The sequence below is a fragment of the Leptonychotes weddellii genome, chromosome 2 (assembly GCF_054177405.1).
Source record: "Leptonychotes weddellii isolate Sample4059 chromosome 2, ASM5417740v2, whole genome shotgun sequence".
In the NCBI taxonomy this organism is placed as follows: Eukaryota; Metazoa; Chordata; class Mammalia; order Carnivora; family Phocidae; genus Leptonychotes; species Leptonychotes weddellii.
Window position 1 is genome coordinate 65,577,817 of NC_138370.1, and position 23,494 is coordinate 65,601,310.

Genomic DNA, 23,494 nt, shown 5'->3' on the forward strand with positions numbered 1-23,494 from the left:
AAGTGAGCCTTTTTAGGGCTCAAATTACAGTAATATTTACCTACTTATGTTATCCAGATGAATTTCTATGTGTTTATTACACACTGTTGAGGAATTCAGTCAACCAGAAGACTGCACTTAGGGTGCACTTCTATCCCAAGACCGAAAAAGTACAATGTTATGTCTACAAAGTTACTAGTTCTGTTTGAGATTCCAGTTTGTCCCACAGAATTTTCTAAATGTTAACAGATATATACCACAGCTAGAGGTCTGTAAAAGTGAGTTGTACTTGTGGGTACTTGGCTTTTAATAATACAAATCCCTCACTTTTCTGTAACTGCAGGATGTGGTGAACATACTTTAGGGTTTAATCTCTCATAAAGACGCTGTTTGCCCTCCAAAACGTGATTTAAACATCTCACAACTTTTACTTACAAGTTTAAGATCTACTCTACTATCCCAAGTGCAAATACGGACTTAGTTAAAAATTGGGGGTCCTGAAATGTTAGGATTTCTTGAATCAATTTCTAAGCATCCCAAATTCAATTTAAAAAGATCTGAATAAATCTTTATTTACACAAACATATTGGTCTGCAAGAGAAATATGGCTTATGAAACATGCTTTTAGTTGAGTATGTATTGGATTCATTATAATACCTGATTTTTGAATCACTCTCCTTACTTCTATTTATTTTACTGATATGATAAACATCTGTAAACCTTGGCTAAAACAAAAGCCAAGAACCTGACAAAAATCTACATTTACCATATGGTAAGCTCAGGTAATTGTATTTATGCCAATCTCGTGTTATATTAGCTTTCCTAGTGTCTGAGATACTTGACAGAAAGCATAATATGATTTGAACTAAGCTTCCCAGCAGAGAGATGCCTTCTGTTGAACATATTCATATTGTCAATATTTTCAGAAAGAGTGTTGGGTCTATTAGCTGTAGGGTGGAGAAGGTAAGAACAGAAGGAGAAGAAGGTGAGAACAGAAAAGTTTAACTGCCCCTGTGGCCATTTTCATATCACCAACAAACGTTCACCTCTTTCGACAACGGGATATTTTCCAAAATTAACAAGAAGGTAGATCCTTTGAGGTGGTATGGCTCCTCGATCCCTTTGTCCTGTAACTATACACAGAGAGGCACTTGGCCATCTTCTGGCAACGACTGGCTCTCCAACAAAGAAGGGGCGCTGAGGCATCCCACACACGGTGGAGCGTTCCACAGCGCACGGATGTACCTGGTACAAGCCAGAGACGTTCATGGAAATGGAGTGAAAGGAAACAGAAATGTGGCAAAAGACAGAAACAAAAACCCAGCAGAGCGACATAGCCATTCTCATCATGGCTCACCTGGGGATCTGGCCGCAGAGCAGGCACTGGAGTGGTGGCCACCCCTCTTTACTGTGCACATACAGTGAATACAAAGAGGAGGAGACAGCAAGGAGAGCAGTTATTCAGCAGGTCTGAATGCGTATACAGAAGAAGGGCAAAACAACCAGACTGAAGGAAAGTGGGGTGGGTGCTGAAGGGGAAGCAGTGACAAGTATGATGTCCAAGAAACTCCATCTTTTAGAGGGTCTGGTGCTTGACACAGTTTTAATTGATACTACTTTCACATGTTCTAGATTTCCCACCTGTAAAATCATGGTTTTTCACAATCCTTTCCTTAAAGGGAAATGGTATCAGCAAAATTAGTTACAATTACTATAAACAAACCCTATAGAATTAATACATCAAGATATTTATAGGTGTTTCTAGCTTTGAAAAAAACAGTCAAAATTATGACAGATCTACAGGTTTAGAACCTGAAAGAAACTTAATTACAGGTAAGTCTGACTCTTAAATAAGTACCAATTTCTAATAATAATCATTGCTACTATTAAATTGCTTGAAGAAGGAAAAGCCAGTGAAACTTACCAAGTAAATGCATTCTGTGTTAGATGTATATTTTAAACCAATAAGAGAAGAAAAATATCCACAATCATATAGCACAAAGCTAAAAATACAGTACGCTGTGGTCCAAATGTGAAACACTTCTATGTAAATACCAGAAGATTCTAGATATAGACTGTTCTTGAGAAAATGTGTGAGAATAAAACAAACAAGTGTCTTAGCAGATTTATGATAGCTTTGAGCAACAGACTTAAATTTTTGGTTTTAAAAATCATGTCATCTACATGTTATTTTGGAACCTGGCTGCATGCAAACATGGGAAAGACTACCAGTTCATAATAATTAAAGAAACTGAAGAATGACTAACTACCTGAAGCTGGTGATTTGCTGCGTCGGGAGGGCCCAGGACTTTTAGATCCAGAATATTTAACAGCTGAGGAGCGAGAATAAGATGACTTCAAGACACGACATTCTAGAAAGGAAGTAAAGTGCATTAACTAAATCTGGTTTAAATACTAACCAAGGGAAGATCACACGTGAATGTGGTTTACTGCCAGAGAACGATTACCTGATCATTTTCCCATTACTGTAAAACAACTTTAATAGACAAAGCAACTGTCCCAAAAGTACACTTGAGGTTATCTTTAGTCAGGCTAGGCATCTTGTAGACCACGTCATTGTTTTCAGTGGAGTTCTTACTGGATACAGAAATTCCAATGTCCTAACTTGATCACAACCATAAAGCCTAATCTAAACATGGGCAACTTCCTTTTTTAGTCAGTAGCAAAAGGCTACAATTTTATTCTCTCCAAATTCTCTGATAATTTTATTTTGAAAGGGTATGGGACTCCTTACTGTCTTATTTTCCACCTTCCCTAAGTATGGAGCATCAAAAAATGAGGAAACTAGCTTTCAACAATAACTTTGGTTTTTCCATAAATCACCAAGTTAAACAGCATTTAGAGGACCAGAACTAATTACAGCTAAAATAATCACTGCTAATTTGAATAATTAAGAACACGGGTTTTGGAGTCATGCAGATTTTGCATGAATCATGAATTTGATTTTGCTAACTGGGGGACCTCGGTTAGGTTCTAAGGCTCAGTTATTTCCCCTATGAAATTGGGATAGGAATAAAATCTGCTTCGTAGGCTTGTTATAAGGATTAAATTAGATAGCATATTGTCTGTCATTTACGTTAAAATGCTTCAATTTACGTGGTAAGGTTAAGATGTGGGTTGGTTTTAATCTATACCTCAGGGGCAATAAATTAACATGTGAAGTCCAGTAATCAGGAAAATACACACCAGGGGAGGCTAGTTAGCATTTGAAAGACCCTAATCTAAACCTCACTCAGAAGGGGCTGGAGCAACTTCAGCTAGGTTAATTAGCATTGTGGATGTTAAACAGCATTCTGTTGTTGAAAGGAGTGGTGTGTGTGTTAGTCAGAAACATCTTAAAGGGAGTGCCACTCTTTCATAAGCAGTGTAAATCTAGAGAACCAATAACTAGAGCTTCAGAACTACACCCTAGTTTTAGGACGCTTAGCCAGTCCTGAAGCCAGTTCTTGAAGGAGGATTCTGTTACTGGGCTAAGACTGCGTTTAGCATTTTAATGTCTTATCAAAATCCTAAAAGGATTTGAAGTTAGGACTTTAAGATTAAATACAAGTTAAATAACTGGTTAAAAAAAATACACAATTTTTCCTCCAAATAAATGTAACAGTGGCAGAATTAGGTTTGATTTTATGACCTGCTGGTGGTGGTATAATAATGACGTTTACAGTAACAAGAGCCATAGCACATACAACAGGTACCCTTGTAACTGCTTTATATATATTGACATAAAATCTTCCGAAAACGCCAGTTATCCCCAGTTTGCAGAAGGTTAAGTAATTGGCAACTGGGAGGGAAGAAATCGGTAGCTTACACCCACCTTTCACTATTGGGAGCCCATCGATAGCTAACAACAAAAACTATGAATGATAAAACTAGCTTAGGTAAGTTTACAACATACACATAAAGCATGGAGTACAATGCCTGGTATATACATAGTATGTACTCAATAAATATTTTGTTGTTGTTAACCCAAATTAACTTTATAACCTAGAAGATATCATTGTGTTTCAGTGTCTCAACTTCCAAATTTACTGATTGACATCAAAGAAATAATATGAAATGAGATTAAGCTAAAATCAAGAAAGATATAAATTACAGATGATAATGCAAATGCACGTTTCAGTCAACCTTAATCATCCATGGGAACAGGGGAGAGCATTAGCACACGTAATACAAAAGGACATTCTCTGCGCTTCTTTCCAGTGGTATTACCAGTTTAAAGCAGGGCCAGTCCATCAGAATACAAAACAGAACAGAAACCCTCAATGATATTTGGCGGCAGTGAGAAAATGAAACAAAAACAAAAAATATAGATAAATGAGCCCCAAGCACAAAGCAGATAAATTATCCCCAAGGTAACCGACATAGTGTAACAGGAAAGAATTGCACAAGGAAGTTTGGTACCACAAAATGTATCATCTTGAATTTTAAGAAGTTTATGGATCACAGTATTTATTGACATGTTTCTCTAATTCTGGATGGTCAGAATCACTACAACTGGAAAGGGTCTACCATCGGTCTAATTTTTGAAAGGCCAACTTTCCTCACTCATGAAATTAAAGAGTGAGACTTTATCTTTTACATCACTCTCCTAAGTGAAATGTTATGTCTGTATGATTTTACCTCATTTAAAGAGGAAGTTGACTTTACTATCAGCTAAAATAATCACTATTACTATAATAGGTTTAAATTAATTCAAGACGAAAGGGTAAAGCAATTTTCCCAGAATCAATAACACTTGAAATCACTGGGGTTATTGCTAAAAAGTTGAAAATGCCATACATGGAAGTTGAAAACTCCATACACTGGAGAAAGGGATTTTCTTATTCTATTAATGAAAATAGCTTTATTTTTGTTCTGCATATACAAACAATGCATTTTTTTTAAAGTTGCAAACGATGAAGTAAAAAGAAAGCTAAGACAACCACGATTAACAATTTAGTTATGATCCTTTTACATATCTCATTATGTACACAGAAAATGCACAACTAACCATTTCAGACTCAATACAATCTGTATATTTAAGGTGGCACAACCAGCCACTGTTCTGAAACAGGGAAGGAAATCCATATCAGAGGCAAAACAATGCAGTAAAAAGACAACTTGTTTTAGTCTACAAAATGAAAACTACTTGAACTAAGTTTTCAGTTTTTAACAACTAAGCAAATGCTTTCATTTTATTCTCTACTTTCATTAGTTCAAAAAGAGTACCGCCAATGTCATCTTTCTTCAACATGCCAGACCACTTAGCATGGGCCAACTGATTAAACCCCGAGACTCTGTTTCAGGGTTACCAGGACGGTCAAAGAATGGCCTTACCACTGTGATCCAGGACGAAGTCATCTTGGGCATAACGGAATTTTTCAGGTCCACAAGCAATAAAAACATCATCATCACCAAAAAAGTCTTGCAGACAAGTAACCTAAAAAGAAAAAAAAAAAAAATCACGTCTAAGAGATAAATTAGAAACATTAGAAGTGAAAGAAAAAGTCAGCGGAATTCATCATATTTGCAAGCCTCACCTATAATACTGTGCTGGAATGAAAAGCAATTTAATAACACGCCACATTTCCAAGCACTCTACACAAAGCACTTAACACACACCTTCCCTGACCTTAGCACAATAGAATGAGGAGTTCATAGCTGGCATCAATATTTCTGTTTCACAAGTAGAGTCGAGGATACACACCCAGATGAAGTGCTGTTTTCCATGTTTCCCCAATTAATGGGTGGCAGGACTGAGGCTGATGGAGGTCTCTGTTCTCAGTCTAATTTCTTCATTTCTACCCTTCCTCACTCTCCCCCTTCCCAGCTGTGTCACCCTGGGCATGACTTCTCTGTACCTCTGGTTGTTTGGGGGAATAATGCATGAAACGTGCTTGGAACAGTGCTGGGCATCTCAAGGCTCAATGTGTTAACGCTCATCTCTATCACCAACATCATCATTAAGATCAGACGAAGCTTCAGGGCCCTTCCAAAGCCCTGTACCTAAATGGATAGTTTTCATATTCTTTTTCCAACCCCTCTCCCCAACCCACCAACACACACACTGTATCGGTTTCAGATTCCACAGAAACCAGATCCAGGGCAGTGAGCACATTCATCCATTCCTGCCAGTGATCGTAAGAACTATTCTCCTGAACTTTGGACATAGGTAGATTCCACTTCTACCTGTTTTTCAATTGGCTATGTGATTTCTTTTTTAAAGTACTCTTTTCCTAATAATAATTATAACGTTTTTAAAAATCACTGCTCTAATACTTAGAAGGATTTGAGCAATTGATTTTGTGACAAGGAAATATTTCATCTGGTACTAAATTTGTTGGAAGTTGACTACAATAAATGCCAAAGTAGACAATTAAGTTGCTTATTATATGGAATAAAAGTATTTAACAAGTCTAGGGACTATAATAGATCGAAAGGGGTTTTTTTTTCTCCACAGCAGTTCAATTTAGATCTTCCTAATCAATCTTTTAATGATTTCACCTACCAATATAAGTTCGGCTTTCCAAACATGGTTTCCATAAGATGTTTGCCTCCCTTTGACTCAGGTTCTAGCTAATGAATACATATTTGGTCAAATAGTTAACCAAATTATATAACTATCAAATAGGTGCAGATTTGCCTCAAATACTACTCTCAAGGAATGGCAGGTATAAAATGAATAAGTGACACAACCGATTTAAACCAACATGTATATTTTGGGGCACCTGGGTGGCTCAGTCGGTTAAGTGTCTGCCTTCAGCTCAGGTCATGATCCCAGAGTCCCAGGATCGAGCCCCGCATCGGGCTCCCTGCTCAATGGGAAGCCTGCTTCTCCCTCTCCTACTCCCCCTGCTTGTGTTCCCTCTCTCACTGTGTCTCTCTCTGTCAAATAAATAAAATCTTTAAAAAAATAAAAAAAAATAAACCAACATGTATTTTGACTTGGGACTCAGACATACCTCACATAATATTAAACAACTCTTGTCTCCTTTCATTCAACAAATTTGTACTGAGCATTTACTATGTGCCAGGCACCATTCTAGGTGCTATAGAAACATCAGTAAAGAAATAAAACAATCCTACCCTCATGGAGCAAGTGCGAAAAGAAGCACAATAAAAATGTGTAAGTAAATTAATGCAATATAAAAAGGTGGTAAGTGCTATGGGGAAAGAGCAGAGATGAGAACAGTGAATGTGTGGGATGGGTGCTACAATACTAAATAGGGTGGTCAGGGAAGGCCTCACGCAAAGGTGACATTTGAACAAAATATTAGAAGAGAGCAAGGAGGGGCCCCTGGGTGGCTCAGTCGTTAAGCATCTGCCTTCGGCTCAGGTCATGATCCCAGGGTCCTGGGATCGAGTCCCACATCGGGCTCCCTGCTCGGCGGGAGGCCTGCTTCTCCCTCTCCCACTCCCCCTGCTTGTGTTCCCTCTCTCGCTGTCTCTCTCTCTCAAATAAATAAATAAAATCTTAAAAAAAAAAAAAGAAGAGAGCAAGGAACAAGTATGTGGGGAAAGCGTTCTAGGCAGAGAGCACAGAATATGGGAAAACTCTGTGAAGAGATCAGGCTTGGCATGTTCACAAGAAACAGTCCTGGAATACAGTAAAAGAGGGGGAAGAATGGATCAGAGAAGTAAGGGGAGGAAGAGCAGATGACGTAGGGCCCTGTCAGCCACTGGTAAGGACTTTGGCTTTACTCTGAGATAGAAAACCATTAGAGACTTCAGAAGACTGTCACAATGCGACTTCCCTTTTAACAGGATCACACTGTGCTCAGACTAGACTGTAACAAAAGGGCAAGGGTAGAAAGCATTAAAGGCTATTGCTACATCAGGCCAGAGATTAGAGTGGCTTGTGCAAAGGTGCTGGGAGTAGAGGTAGTGAGAGGGGGCTACACGCCCCCCTTGGATATGGGGATATGAAAGAAGAGAGAAGAATATGATGGCTCAGGGGTTTTGCTTTGAGCCACTAAGAAGATAGGGCTGTCATTAACGCTGCAAGGGAGAATACAAGATAATGCACAAGTTTAGTGTAGAAAGGGTGCTCATGAATTCAGATTTGGAACATTAACTGTGAAATGCCTATTAAATATCCAGGTGGAGGTGTTGGATGGAAAGTTGGACATACACAAATCTGAATGTCATGGGCGAGATCTGGGCTGGAGATATAAATTTGGGACTCACCAGCATATGGATGGTATTTAAAATCTTGAGATCAAGTGTGGCAATGAATGAACATAAGGAAAAGATCTAAAGCCTGAGTTCTGAAGCACAGTAACACTACAAGGTGAAGCAGAAGAAGCAAAACAAGCAAAGAAGATTGAGAAGGAGCAACCAGTATGGGAGGAAGAAAAACAAGTGTATGTAGCACGCTGGAAACCAAGTTAGGAAGGTGTTTCAAGGAAGTGGGAGGAGAGAGTGCTTACCTGTCAATGTTACCAACAGGCTAAGTAAGATGAAGATTGAGAAGTGGCCACTGAATCAGCAACAGAGAGATTAGGAGGAACCTGTCTGACTTGATCACTGCTGTGTCCCCAGCAAAGGGTCTTATTTATAGAAACTCTACAGTGTAGTGTCTCTAACCAAAAGAGGAGCCCACCCCCCCAATCCAGGTCCTCGCCCTAAGCCCTCTGCCTGCACCTCCCCATCACACCCCAGTAATCTGGTGCCCTGTCCTGAGGGGGAAACAATGATGTCCCCACAAGCAGCATTTAAGGTTGACTCAGGATCCCACGGTCTGCATGTGACAGAAATTCTTGGTTCTAAAATGAAAGAAGTTATCCAGTCCCTATATTGTTTTAGAAAAATCAAAACCTTTTAAGCTGACATTGTTACTGTGTTGTGGGGTTGCATCTGACTAGTCAAGAGAGGAAAATCAATATGAACACAGATGATACAAAAAACTAGACTGTACTGATAATGAGTAATTAAGGAATGAATGGGAATACTCTCTCCCTCTACTGCTGCTGATTTAAAATACAAGTCCGTTCACACTTTTCACTGTTTGGACTGTCACTGTTATGTTCTACTAAACCATAAAGTTAAAATGCACTAGAAACAGAACACCAGCAGAGAAGCAAGTTGATGAATATGATTAAAGGTAAACTGAAATAATACCTGCAGAAGGGGGATGAGCAGGTTTCAGTTCTGTTTTCACTTTCGTTGTACGTAGGAAACTCAACTTATGGTGTTATCTAAGATACACGAATCGGGGAGCTTGGCTGGCTCACTTGGTAGAACATGACGCTCTTGATCTCAGCGTTGTGAGTTCAAGACCCGTGTTGGGTATACAGATTAATAAAAAATAAAAAATAAAAATAAAATACAAGTGTCATCCCATGAAGCATTTGCGGAGCATAAGTTTTGTCTGGAGCACAGCACTACACTGCTGAGTCTGTGCCTCTTTTTTTACATATAGAAAGCTTGGGCAAGATACCAGTTTTAGCTTTAAAGACTAAATGTGATCACATGTGAAAGCAGCTGTTATTTCTTCATTTTCATTAATTCATAGCCTCAAATGCTTTTTTAATTTAACTTAATGCATAATCTTTCCTGTAAGTATAAATAAAATAAGTACATGCTTTCCTACAAGTTCAATAAATCAGATATTTTCCCAGAAAATACCACTGACAACTTGAAAACATTCCTTTCATGGTCTTGGCTTGTAGAAAATTACAGACAAAAAAATTAAGATATCTTTTTTTTTTAATTAAGATATCTTAAACTCCCAGAAATTATATACAGAAATGTGATTCATGTAATATACATATAAATACACATGTATACATATACTTGTAAAATACATATAAATATGTTTATATGTGTATATTTAAAAATAGTTTCTACCAACAGCATCTTGGAGTAATTATAAAAGAGAAAAAAGGGATTTGACTTAAATCTAATATAGCAAAGCACCAGTTTATATCTATATATGTAAGCTATACACATAAACATCAACATTTTTAGATAATGCAGATAACCAGAGAACTGTAAGTGTACCGTTCCAATTTTATGCTAAATATCTGTGCAATACTAGGCCTCCATATAATAGTCATTATTTGCCCATGCTTATATTTTACAACATATGGACTACATATTTAATTGTTCCTGGTAGTGTCCCAAACTCAGCCAATATATTTCAAAGTGAAGTATCTGATAAAAATGCCAGGGTCTGATGTAAGCTACAATAACTACTTTTCACCAATGGGAGTCACATTAATTTATTACTGTACATTCTTTTAACATTACCCAAGTGCCTACGATATGCCAGGCATAAACTAAAGCCACAAAGTACACAGTCTATTGGTAGATGGATAAGAAAAGTAACAGTTACAGTGCAAAATGTTACATTAAGAGAATACTATAACAGAAGAACACCCTGACAGTTATAGAAATAAAGAAGCACAAAAGAGCTTCCCATAAAATAAAATATCCAATACCTTTAGAATATTTCATATATTTGATTACTTACATAATTCTAACTTTTCTGTTTTTTAACATAGTTCTTGTTCTTTAACTGTGGTGGTCTTCTTCCTTTTATCATAAATTTTAAAAACTGGGATTTAACATTGAGTTATGGGCCATGTCACTAAATCTGACTCAGAAAAGAACATATCAATACCATGAATAACATCTGAAAGTCCTTTTTTTTTTTTTCATAAACCTTTGAAAGTCCTTCTTAACAAGGGTGAGAAAAGTGTATCAGTTTAAAAGACCTCTTACTGTCTGCTTCTAAATTCTTCAATGCAAGAAGCTCTTCAGGAATAATGGATATTATGTGGCTCATGAAAGAAGCTACATAAACAAGGGGGAAGTAATATTTCTGCTAAGGTACAAAATTAAAGCAATCGGTAGGATTTAATGGGGAAACATCCAACTGAGAAATAATGTATCAATGGGAGCATATCTAAACTTTCCAAAGGAATGAGGGCCATTTAAAAACAGTAATTTTTCCTATCCTTCAGGAGACAGATTAATTAGGTTGGGGTGACTAGGTGGCAGCCGTAATTTTAGTGCTAGTTCTTAACAGATTACACAGATTAATAGATAACAGCCACAACCACTTTTATCCACCCCCCCCCCCCAACCTTAAGGGATATAGAAACAGATACAAAGGCTTCAGGTCTGACAAAGATATCATGCATGTATTAGGAGAATAAAACTTTTCCTCAAAAGAAAAAAGGTAGAGGACACAGAGATATACTCTTCCCTGGACACTCACATTCTGAACCAGAGGAGGTTTCTATTTCCTGACCCATTGGCCCACTTGGGAAATCTTGCATTTCTTGTCCTTTCCAGAGTTACAAAGGAGTTGGTGGTAAAACAGTTTGGATTTTTCTAAGATCTCTTCTTACTATAAAATTCTAAAATCTAAATATTTTAGTTTCTAAGAAAGGCTTTTTATATTTTTGGAGACTGTTTCTAAAAGTTAAGTGCGTAAAAAAGGAACTCTATTTTAAGTGGGTAAATAGCAATGTCCATGGGGATTTCTTTCTGTGTCAGCCTCATGTGTCCTCAAAGAAGTCCTCAAAGAAATCTTCAATGAAATCTTGTTGCCCCTTCCAAATCCAGGTGTTCCCTTAATAATCTGTAATTCCCCCAACATAGCCATTATCATTGAGGTAATTGCTTGGTTTTGTGTCTGGACCTCTCACCAGACTGTGAGCTCCATACATTTAGGGACACTGTCCTGTTCATTACTATAATTCCAGCACAGTACATAACATCTAGCATAAAGGGTTTGTTCAATAAATTTCTGTTGAATTAATGAAATGCTTTGAGTCCCACTTCCTCCAAATAGCCCTTCTCCCGAGGCTCCACTTCACACTTCTTCAATGAATTCCTATCAACTCATTATCATGCAAGGTACTCCTTGTTCCCAGATTTATGATATTAGTTTTCTATGCCAAGATAACCTATAAACTCTCTGAACACAACAGTCAAATCCAAATATGCAGCTGTTGGTTCAAAACTTTCTCGAGATCTTCCTGGGTGAAATCTGAAACTGGCCCCTTACTCCATGGGAAGGGAGAAACCAAAGGAAGAGGCAGGCAACTCCAGGTTGGTAGGTGGCAGTTTTAACAAGCAAAGGGAACTTATATATGAGGCTTGTCTTGGGTGGCAGCAAGACAAGTAGATCCCTGCACTTGCCACCAAATCTTAAAAGTTCACATAGAGGTTTTAACTAGGCTCAGTCACATATACCATGCAGATGTTCTTAACACACATCATTATCTCAAGGCTATGTTTTTGGAACAGCCTCTGGGAGTGGGGAAGGCAAGCAGAACCCACATTCCATGGATGGGGTGGGGGTAAGGGAGCCTCTGACCACCCACATCCTGCTCATGGGTCAACCAGCAGTCACGTCTTGATGACCTCCCCCAATATCAGCAAATACTTGATCACATTTTGGCTTTAGACCCCTTAAAATAACTTTCTAAAAACTCATTTTAGATCATGTAAGCTCTTTCAGGAATGCCTTTCATCATTATTTCAGGGTTACCTCAGAAAAACTACTTATGACCATTTGGTAGAGGATGTCTAAGCAAAGCAATTTCTATTAAAGCTCCCATTTAGTGCTAGTCAGACTTGAGGATGTATTAAATAAGGGTCTCTTGAGATACTTTCCAAAACTATTTTGTTGAAAATTTCCAAGACCTAATAAAAATGCAAAAGAAACATCAATGGATCTCAGTAAAGGACTAGTTTAATCTGGGATTAACTTATTTAAATACAGTCAGGGTCAAAATCTCAGCTTCCCTGAAATGTCTATCTTGCATAACAAGAACCACACTTTATAGAAGAAATGGTACATAGATGGGGAAACTGAAGGACTCCATGAAAATCTGCTTTTTGCTCCCTTTCCTGCTTCTACTTTTGCTAGGACCTGTACCCCTGCCCTACACATGCCTCAGTGTACGTCCTCCTTGTAAGGGACAATGAGTTAATGATTTCTTTGGGGTCTTCCAGAATAGATAACATCTAAGGAATGACTAAGAAGCCATCAAACGCATATTCCAGACCACTGGCGCTCTCAACCCGAAGAACCCTTGGCTCCAAAGAATAACACCTGGGTCCTTATCTTTGTTGTAACCAGTTCCTGGATGCCTAAGAGGACACATATACCAGGCCACAATCCTCAATAAAAACCCCCAAGACCCCAAGCAAAGATTCCCCCTTTCCTTTCTGATGCTCCCAGATGCTCTGTCTTTACCTGCACTCTCTCTACATCTTCAATAAACTCTGCTTTCACCTCCTGCTGGCTTGTGTTTGATTTCTACCCTGTGTGCAGACAGGGACCCTCTTGGCTGGTCCTGTGCCACCTCCTCTGGGTCCTCAGACCTGGCCTGCCAGCATCAAGATGATGGATATCAGGAGTATAAAACACAAATTGGAATTTTTTATGGATTTTCCTTAATTTTAACTGTGTGTATGAAAGAAACAGAGATTAGGAACAAAAGTCCACAAATGTTGAAATTAAAGGCTTTCATTATCAGAGTTCAGTTTTAAAAGGCTGTTTCTAGCGAAGAGTAAAGAACAACAAAAATTTTTTTCCAACTTACTTCTAAAGAAGATTTGAAGGAGCTCAGAAAATTAGTCCAGTAAGTGGCTTATATTTGATACTAATATTATTATACCAGCTTTTAATGGAACTGCATTTATACCCTAGATTTCTTTTCCTAAGAAATGGACACAAGTCATAAATTGCCAAAAAGGAACTGCATTTAATTTTGAACCCTCAAAGACTATTCTATCATACATAATTTTTCTACCATGTAAACAAATGTAAATACAAATATTTTAAGATATAAAGAAAATCCAAAAGACAATTTTAACATACAATAAAGGATAAGCCTAATAACTGTGAGCCATTATTTGTTTCTATTGCTAGAATGGGGCACTTTGATACTTGAAAGCTATAAATTCAGCAAGTTGACTTCACCATAACTATTATCCCAGACACACAGTTTTACCCTTAGAATATAAACTCTGCTTAACACAAACAGGAAAACCCATACATGAAATAAAGAAAAGGTAAGCTATTTGGTTCTTCCAAAATGCTAGGAACAACCACCAGAAAAATAAATTCACAGGTCAGTAAGTAGGGGCTGGGGGTCTCCCCATTTCTTCACCCTCTACCCAGAATACAATTAGCATAAATGGCCTGCTTTGTTCCCAGTAAATGCTGGCTGGCCCACAGTAAGGGAAGGATCCCTTTGTACAGTAAAAAGAAAGCTACTTAGAATAGCAGTGTTTTTCAGCTTCCTGTAAAACCATTCAGCCAGGCACCCGCGACCCTGTGGTTGCCATGGAAACAGGACTGAAGCTAAGAGACGGCAGTACTTGACAGTAAAGGGCTTCTCAACTGCATCTACACACAATTCCTGACATTTAGTTTGCTTCCTGTAAAAAAAGACTAGACCCAACCTTCCCTCTCCCACTGTGGCCTCTTCATAATAATGGCTATTCACCAATCACAACTAATCACAGAATCTTGAGACCAAAGATTTGGTTTCAGGAAATACTTCTATCAACGGGATGAAAGTATCTTGAAAAATTCATAGATATCTGGCTACCAAATGTACTCTGGAGGAGAGACAATGATCACTCTTCCTAGAAATGAGGTAATTTCTAAGCTGACCCCTCTGACTGCTCCATGGCCCCAGTGTTAATTCCTACAGGAAAAAAGTTTCAAATCTACTTCTAGAGCTTTCCACCAATGGAAGGAGGCTGCATCGAGAATTTAAAAGAATTCACTGAGGCACCTGGATGGCTCAGGTGGTTAAGCCTCCAACTCGTGATCTCAGCTCAGGTCTTGATCTCAGGGTCACGAGATCGAGCCCTGCGTTGCTGGGCATGAAGCCTACTTAAAAACAAAACAAAACAATTCAGGTAAGGAAGTCAGAAGAAACCTATAAAACCAACCATCACGAGTTTTCCTCTAATTCTGGAGAAGCTGGAGCTGAGCATTTGTAAGTAGATATGACTAGAACTGGAGTCAATGCTCTCCCAGAGTCCATCATCTTCAAATAATAAACACACGTATCAAATCATAAGTGTCACAGGAGGGGCAACTGAGAACCAAAATAAAATTTTCTAATCCAAATTTTTCTGTTTCAAGAGAAAGGGAAAGGGAAGAAGTATAGAATACCTAACTACACACCGTACACAATGAGTTTCATTTACGCATGAATTTCATGTAACCCCCAGAACCTTGTGAAGTAGGCACTGTGATTCCCATTTTACACAAGAAACAAAGGCTCAAAGAGGTTAAATAACTTGCTCAAGGTCACGCAACCAGAGAAGGAGGAGCTGAGATCTGAACTCTGCCTGTGGGACCTGGAACATACTCTGTACTTGACCACACACTGTCTCCCTAAAGAAGAAAACTGTGTGATTTCGTCTATGAAACACAACGTAAGAGAGCTTATGAAGTCAGAGAACTTTTTATGCATGCCAAAACCCAAATAACCAGACCATTTTTCTATGTCTTACTTTTATGAAGTAAACGAATGGCAAGTACATAAACTTGTATCTAGGATTTATCTTTCTTTTTAAGGATCAACTTCTAAGTAATGTCATGAGGTCAGTATAAGTTCGGGCCAACCTCCTACACTTTAGGGAATACTGAATAAGTTCTGAGATTGATAACTCCAAACAAATTGGCTCTTTCTAAAAACAAATTACAAGCACAAGTTAGAATCATATGGTTTCAGAATAGGACTCGATCTGCTGCCAGACTAGAAATTCTAAGAGTATATACATGTATTAATAAACATTATGACCTTTAAAATTTTAACATAAAGGCAAACCCTGCAACATTTTCCAGAAATTTAGTCCTTGCACATAAAAATCCATCACCAGGTGAGGCCACCCTTATGGCATTAATTTAGCATATGATGAGTGCATCCAGGTAGTTAAGACCCTTGGAATCAAGACAAAGAGATCCATTAGTTAAGGTGGTGTGGAAAAACTTGGTCAGTTAATTCTATACTTGTTTTGGAAAACACCAACCACTCAGCACTATGAGTACAAACACCATTACTATGCTGTAATATAGCAGGGCTATTTAGGTCTGTAGGAAAATCATCCCTATTAAAAAAAAAATTTTTTTTAAAGATTTTATTTATTTATTTGAGGAGCGAGAGAGTGAGAGAGAACACAAGTAGGGGGAGGGGCAGAGGGAGAAGTAGACTCTCCACTGAGTGGAGAGCTAGATGCAGGGCTTGATCTGGGGACTCTGGGATCATGATCTGAGCCGAAGGCAGACGCTTAACTGATTGAGCCACCCAGGCACCCCATATTAAAAAATTTTTAAAAAGGAATTGTGTCCATTCTTTTTATGTTGCTTTCATTTTTTTTTTTTTTTTTAAGATTTATTTATTTATTTGACAGAGACAGAGAGAGGAGGAACACAAGCAGGGGAATGGGAGAGGGAGAAGCAGGCTTCCTGCCGAACAGAGAGCCCAATGTTGGGCTCGATCCCAGGATCCTGGGATCATGACCTGAGCTGAAGGCAGACACTTAACGACTGAGCCACCCAGGCGCCCCTATGTTGCTTTCATCTTAATAAAATTGTTTTTCTCCTCCCTTGCCATTATGCTCTGAACCTTTACTTGCTATATGAAAGAGACCACCCAATTACCCTTTTTTTAGCAGCCCCTCTGCCCACTTCTAGTATGTTGCATTTAACAACCGGTGGGCTGAGGGAGCTATTAGGTTTAGGAAACTTAGGCATGTAACAAGAGTAAACTGGGTAAGGGCTAGAGGCTTTGATTAGAAGGAAAGAAATTAACTTGAGTGCCCCAATTTCACACTGTGCCCAAGCTTCCCTTTGCGTATTTCCTAGTTTTAAGCTGTGGGTCCAGCCTGGTGAGTTGGCTAGACTTGAGTCCAAAATAAGTGGGGCAGTTCTATGCTGCAGAAAACCTAAGATTTTGGTTTCTACAGCTGTATCTATTTTCACATGACAAGGACTCAAAATTTTCATTTTCAAACTGACATAAATCCTACATGTAAATCAATGAGAAGTTTTTTTCCCAGTGCAAGCTTCTTAGCAAATCAAAGTCTCACGTCCACAGTCGAAGAAATCCTCTTAATAAGTTAACATGTCTGTGGCTGTTCAGAAAGGGAAAGCATGCCATCCATTCGAATTATTTATGACATTTTTTAAACGAAAGTGATACTGGTTGAGGCAAATACCACAATTAGATCTTCCTGTTTAAAAAGGCACCTGTTGGGCGCCTGGGTGGCTCAGTTGGTTAAGCGACTGCTTTCGGCTCAGGTCATGATCCTGGAGTCCCTGGATCGAGTCCCGCATCGGGCTCCCTGCTTGGCAGGGAGCCTGCTTCTCCCTCTGACCCTCCCCCCTCTCATGTGCTCTCTCTCTCTCATTCTCTCTGTCTCAAATAAATAAATAAAATCTTTAAAAAAAAAGAATTAAAAAAAAAAAAGGCACCTGTTCCTGAAACACAGCCAACACTTGTTACACTAACATATACATAACTGATTTGCAAGTTGTTAGAACGAGTACTTGGTTTAGGAGAATTCAAAACAAGATAGCTCAGTTTAGATTTATGTTTATCAAGATCCACTCTAAAAATGCAAATACCCATAGAAGGGTGATATCTATTGACTGTGCATCTCTACTCCCATTTATGTGGAACTTAAGAATAAAGGTATAAAAATCTTTTTTGGTTGTTTCATTTTAAGGTAATTTAATATATTTAAGTAACCTAGGACCAGACCAAAGACTATAGCAAATAATGCCCAGCCCCCAGAGTTAACAAAAGTTATTATGTCATGCTTGCCTCAGATCCCTTTAATATCTGGAAATAAGACATTATAAAGTTAAAATCTCTTTTGTTTCTGGTCCCCAAGCCCCACTGCTCCCTCCTCCTTCCCACCTACCTACCTTTCTTTCCGAATTCCTTCCTTCCTTCTCCACCACCTCAGGAAAATACTATCAAGTTACTTTTCATGGGCCCTTCTAATCCATGTTTTTAGCCCTTGTCTTATAGATGAATATATCCATAGACAACCAGAATATTTAGCATGCCTTTAAATTTTTATGTAAGTTGTATCATACTAAATATATCATCCTACAATTTGGTTTTGTTTTTTGTTTCACCTAGTTTTAATTCTGAAACCTAGCCAGGTCTTAGTTCTCCTTCTTAATTCCCTTTTCAGCTCACTGATCCAGTCCTAAAATTTAATTTTTAAAAGATCATTCTACCAGTATTACTTTTGATAAACTGCAAAAAATTCTGCATACCCTCAATACTTTCAAATTCTTTCAAATAAATGCCTGTTTTCTCAGAACATTCATTTGTTATTATATCCATTATTAGTGCCCAAGTTCTCAGATGGAAGAAAAGATGTATGAGTCAATTCTTTCTTTGCCCACAAGACTTCATCTCCAATTATGAGAAAGGAATGTACAGCAAATGCTTGACATTTAGGTCTAGAGATTTAGGCATAACTGTTATGCCACAGAAAGGTTTCTTGACCCAAAGGAGTATAAACTCTGAGAAAAGAATTTTTAAATTACTAAAACTTGAAATTAGTTCTATCTAAGCTTTCAGAAAAAAATCTGCAAGATGCCTTAAAATTACTAATTCACAGAAATAGTTCCTTTCAAAAGACAAAAGAAAAAGAAACCAAACTCACATGTCAGATTTATTCTACACTATAACACAAGACAGGTTTTAAAGGCACAGGAAACTTCTGTTTCATAGGGAATGCATAAAAGGAATCCCTCCCCAGAGAATTCCGTAAGTTGGAAAATACTGATGAACTGTATGCATGCACAATTTCTTATCTTTTTCTTGCATCCAAACAAATGATATTCTTTCAAAGAAACATCTATTTTTTGCAAATCTCCAGGGGTGTCAATTAAACTGAGACTGGAATCAACAAGTAAGGGAAGTTGTCTGTAAGCATTTATCATCAAGTTATACGCCTTGCTTGGGGAGCCAGCTGTCTTAAATAACCATCCCCTCCTTGGGGCCACAAGTCTGGGAAAGAATGCTACTCATGTCAGAAACTCATGTCATGAGATGAGCTTTGAATGGAAAAGCAAAGGGAACGTGGTCTCTTTACTCCAGCTGGGACTGATTATTCCCTTCCCAACAAGGAGGTTGTTTTTTAGCCTGAAAAGAAGGGCCTCCTTCCTTCTTGGATATTTTCCAATCCATCATGGCACCTGAGTGACTAAGAGAATACCCTGCCTTACCACAACTTTGAAGCCTCTCAGCCTCCTTCCAGGAAGATGTCTTGGTACATTATTTCTCCATCAAGATGAACAGAAGTTACCCTTGGATTCTTGTGGTGTGGCAAGGTTAACTTAGGAACCTAAGCAGGTGAATAAAGCCAGAGGGAATATCAAGACGGAGGCCAAGGTAACCTAGGTCAGCATGAGCTTGTAGCAGCTGAGGAGGTTGGAGGGGAAAACATCCAACACCAGGAGACTGTGTCCATCTTTCTCCCTGTTACCCAGAGTACCCGGCACTATGCCAGAGTGTGGAACACTCAGGGAATATTTATTGAGTGAATGAATGGATAAGTAGCACGGAGGCAGAGGACTCTAGGTTCAGTGGCTCAAAGTATTAGATTCATGGGGGGCAGCTTTTACTACCAACATGTGCAGAGAGATGCTACGGAGAACCAAAGGGCTTAGGCAGAAAACAGATGTGAGATGGGGAGACGGAGGCATGTCAGCACAGTAGCAAGGATTTGAACACAAGCAGGATCCCAAATGTACACAAATGTTATTATCAGAATACACCCCACGTTCCTATCCTCTACCACGATAGCTGGTTTGTTTCTAGCAACTTAAACAACTTAAAGGGAATGCTCCAGCTTACAGCAAGGATAAAGATAAATGGGACTCCATGTAGACCTTGGTCTCGGAGCGCTATGGATAGAAGGCAATGCTTAGAGAACAGGGAAGGAGCTGAAGAGTTGGAAAAGGGCTTCTCCCATCCTGAGGCAGGATTTCCACTGCACCTTACTAAACCAGGGAAGAAATGCCAAAAGGGGTCACCATCATCAGGATCATTTTTAAAGACTAACTATGAAACTTCATAAATGTGAGACTTAGGCCAAATGGCCCACAAAGTCCTTATAATCGCCTCTACCAGTTAGGGATAAGCCCTGGCAGGGGACCAAGGACGAGTTCCTTCTTCACAGCCTGGTAAAGAAGAGCCCTATTCCTTCTCCATTTCTCACAGGTTCTGCCTTAGTCTGGCTTGAGTCCCAATTCCCCACCAGACACATACTAGGCCCTCTCTCCTCCAGCTATAGGAGAAGGACCAGCTCAAAGACCAACAAACAAGTTCCATCCTTAAGACCGCATCTTGAGATGGCAGTTGCTGCTTCTGTTTAGTGTGTGGTGATTTTCTTCACTGCTTCCCAAATAGTAATCAGGATGTCAGCCAGCACTGTCTTAGATAACAGTCTTTGGCTGAAATCTTTCCCAGGCTTAAATAGTCTCACCAACAGAGAAACTTGATGAACAAAGTTACAGCATATTTTTTTAACTGCCATCTTCACACTTAAAAAAAGTTACTTCATGATTTATTCAGAAGAGTGGGGTTCTGAAATGATTAGGTTTCTATTTTAAATAAAGACTCAGGTCCCCCTTCTAAAATGAAGCATGGCCATATGAACAACTAAGAACAAAGTGGCTCACGGCTGCATTAATTCATAAAAGCAGTCCTCAGCTTCTAACAAGCATGACTGGGTCTGGGTGTGGCACAGCAGCAAGAGTTTTAGAGTGGAAGGGAACCATGTTATAAAAGCATTCTTCACTCCTTGAGAAACCACCCTGGAAATAGCAAGGCCAACAGGCAAACTCTTCACGAAGAGGTCTGACGATGGGACCCGATTCCAACCCTCCCATCCCAGGAGAAACAGGATGCTGATGGCTACTCAGAAGGGGAAATGCCATGCACAACAAAGAGGGCTGGTAGGAAGGACATCCTGAAGCTGGCTCTGTGGGTGTGCACACACGTCTGTGCTTGTCTGGTGTGTCCACGAGGGAAGCACTCTTATCTGTGTTGTGACTGTGATTCCCTGGGCTCGCTTCCCGGGCACTGCTGAAGCGCAGTGTTTGAGGCCTGCTACTGCTAACAAGTCACGTTTTGATATACCCGTCGCCTTCCTTGCCTTCAGTACAGTGGGATTAATAATCATGGAAGATTCATAACCCTTTCCACTCCACAAGAGTTCGGCAATCCTTCCCTCTTAAATCATCAACATCATTGTGGGATAAATAATTTGAATATGACTCTCATCACTGCCATGAGCTGTACATGTAGCAAACCCCCTTCTGCTCCTTTTGTTTGAATTGGCTTGGCTCTCTTTCCCCTCCCAACCTCATCCAGAAGCAGCACTCCTATTAAAATTCATGATGTTTCCCTCAATGCAAGTGTCTGATTGCAGCTGTCGGTTTCCCAGTTCAAGGATTTTCATACTGCCTGAGAGGACAATGCAAGACTCGCACTGCTACAGAAATAGGTCAAGCTCGATTTTTCTATTTCAGTTCTGCTGCCAAAAGTGTAGGCTTTGCCTTCCAGAAAAAAGCACATCCTTTTGGGCAGGCTCAGCACTTAAGAAGAGGTGAAGAGGGCACACTTCTTTCCCTCACCAGGGGGAATGACCCTGTTTTCCTCACACAATGCCTCAGAACCTTTGTTCCATCACTGGTGACTCTCTAGAAGAGCCTGTCTTTTTGTTCTTTGTGTTATCGCGCTTCACAGACATTAACACACCAAACAAAATGGACAACAAAAGAGGAACTGAAGATAGGGCATCAGACACCAAAAAGATTCTTAATGTCCCAAAGCCCGCAGTCATCCTGTTGAGATGGTTGGTTTTTTTTCCACCCTGTGCTACCTAGAGAATGAAGGACAGACAAGTGGAAACCACCAGGTCTGTTACACACAATATAGGCCAGATCCATCTCCCCAATTCCTTTCCCCTCTCCTCACTCCCATACATGCTTACACTCTTCTATGTGGGGCCAATGCTGTGGAAACACTGTGTAAGAGGGAAAGAAGAGGATAGAACATTCTTAAATACTCAAAAAGTCAATTTAATCCAGGACTATTGCTGAACTACAAGGGACTTGGCCTTTATGTGGTACTAAACCCCAAGCCCATCCCATTCTACAGATGTGGAAACAGAAGCTGGTAAGTGAATTCTCTAAGGCACAAATGCAGTGGTAGGATTAGGAAGCAGCCAGGTCTCCTTACTCCTAGGGTCTGCTTCTACTTTATTCCTAGAATAGGAAAAGTAGAGAGGCATGCCATCGAGAGACAGATAATTGAACACCCTGAATCCAGCGAATTTTTCTTGTACTTTCAAGCAAAGATAAGAAAGAAGAAGGCATCCTTTAGAAAGAGCACTCACTAGAGAGAGAGGAGACCTGGATTCTAACACCTAAAATTTTTTGTTAACCTCAAGAAATTTATTAACCATTCTGGGTCTTGGTTCTTTTGCTCATAAAACTAGGGGCTTGGAGTACGTGATCTGTAGGTTCCTTTCTGTATACAGGAGCATGTTCCCACACTTATATTCGCTGAGCTACATGGTCCTGGCACTGCATCAAGCACAAAGGGGATTTAAACAAACAAAAAAAAGAGAGAGAGAGAGAGAGAAGGTCCCTTTCATCAAAGAGCATTCATGTTTCTTTCCTATTATCTGTTAAGTTGAACTAGGTCTTCAAGCATACGGGATAAAACAACTCGGAACGCATGATGTTACTGAATACCTACCATCCACAAGGCACAAGGCTTGGCAGTTGAAGGACAACAACTAATAAATGAATGGCCATCTCTGTAAGCAGGAGATAAGATACATGCCTGTGAGAAGTGAAATAATTTAACAGTATTGAGCCATATTCTGGACCTGTTACGAAATGGACTCATTTGCCTATTTATCTTCTATCCAGTCAGATCAGAGTGGCCTGGAGGGCTCTGAAAAAGCTTTTTTAGAGAGGAGGTGGAATGAGCAGCCCAGGCTAGCCAGAGTGAGGGGTTCAATTCCAATTGTAAAAGAACTGGGGGCAAGAAGAGACAGGACAATGGAGGTTGTGGTAATGCTATCTGACACTATTTCCAAGCATGAACTGTATACTATAGCCAATGTTTGGTCTTCTAAAACATTCCATGATCATTTTTACTTCTGTACCTTGTTCATATGCTTTTCCTACCTCCCCTTCCCACATCCCCAGTCCTCAAACTCTGTCCTCCCAAGGTTGAGAGCAACTTATATTCTTTAGGAAGATTCACTTAAGACTGCTATCCCTTTCTTTATCCCTGATAACATTTACTTTCCACATCAAACATATTACTTTTTTTTTTTTAAGATTTTATTTATTCATTCATGAGAGACAGAGAGAGAGAGGCAGAGGAAGAAGCAGGCTGCCCAAGGAGCAGGGAGCCCGATGCGGGGCTCGATCCCAGGACCCCGGGATCATGACCCGAGCCGAAGGCAGATGCTCAACCAT

The 23,494-nt window shown here is 39.4% G+C and overlaps 1 protein-coding gene across 10 annotated transcripts in view; it reads right to left on the bottom strand.

Moving 5' to 3' along the window:
* The window catches only part of DCLK2 (doublecortin like kinase 2), a 146,232-nt gene that overhangs the window by 52,548 nt on the left and 70,190 nt on the right, over positions 1–23,494 (bottom strand). For 7 of the 10 annotated variants that reach the window (XR_014142811.1, XM_081811777.1, XM_081811776.1 and 4 more), the window contains exons 3-5: positions 5,317–5,419; positions 2,250–2,351; positions 1,337–1,387 (exon numbers count right to left, since the gene is read on the bottom strand). Coding sequence is in view for 8 of the 10 variants with exons in the window: in XM_081811777.1 (XP_081667903.1) it covers positions 1,337–1,387; positions 2,250–2,351; positions 5,317–5,419 (256 nt within the window). In the remaining 2 variants the exon portion in view is untranslated. The remainder of the gene's footprint in view (positions 1–1,336; positions 1,388–2,249; positions 2,352–5,316; positions 5,420–23,494) is intronic. The other 3 variants (XR_014142812.1, XM_081811779.1, XM_081811778.1) reach the window with 1 other exon arrangement.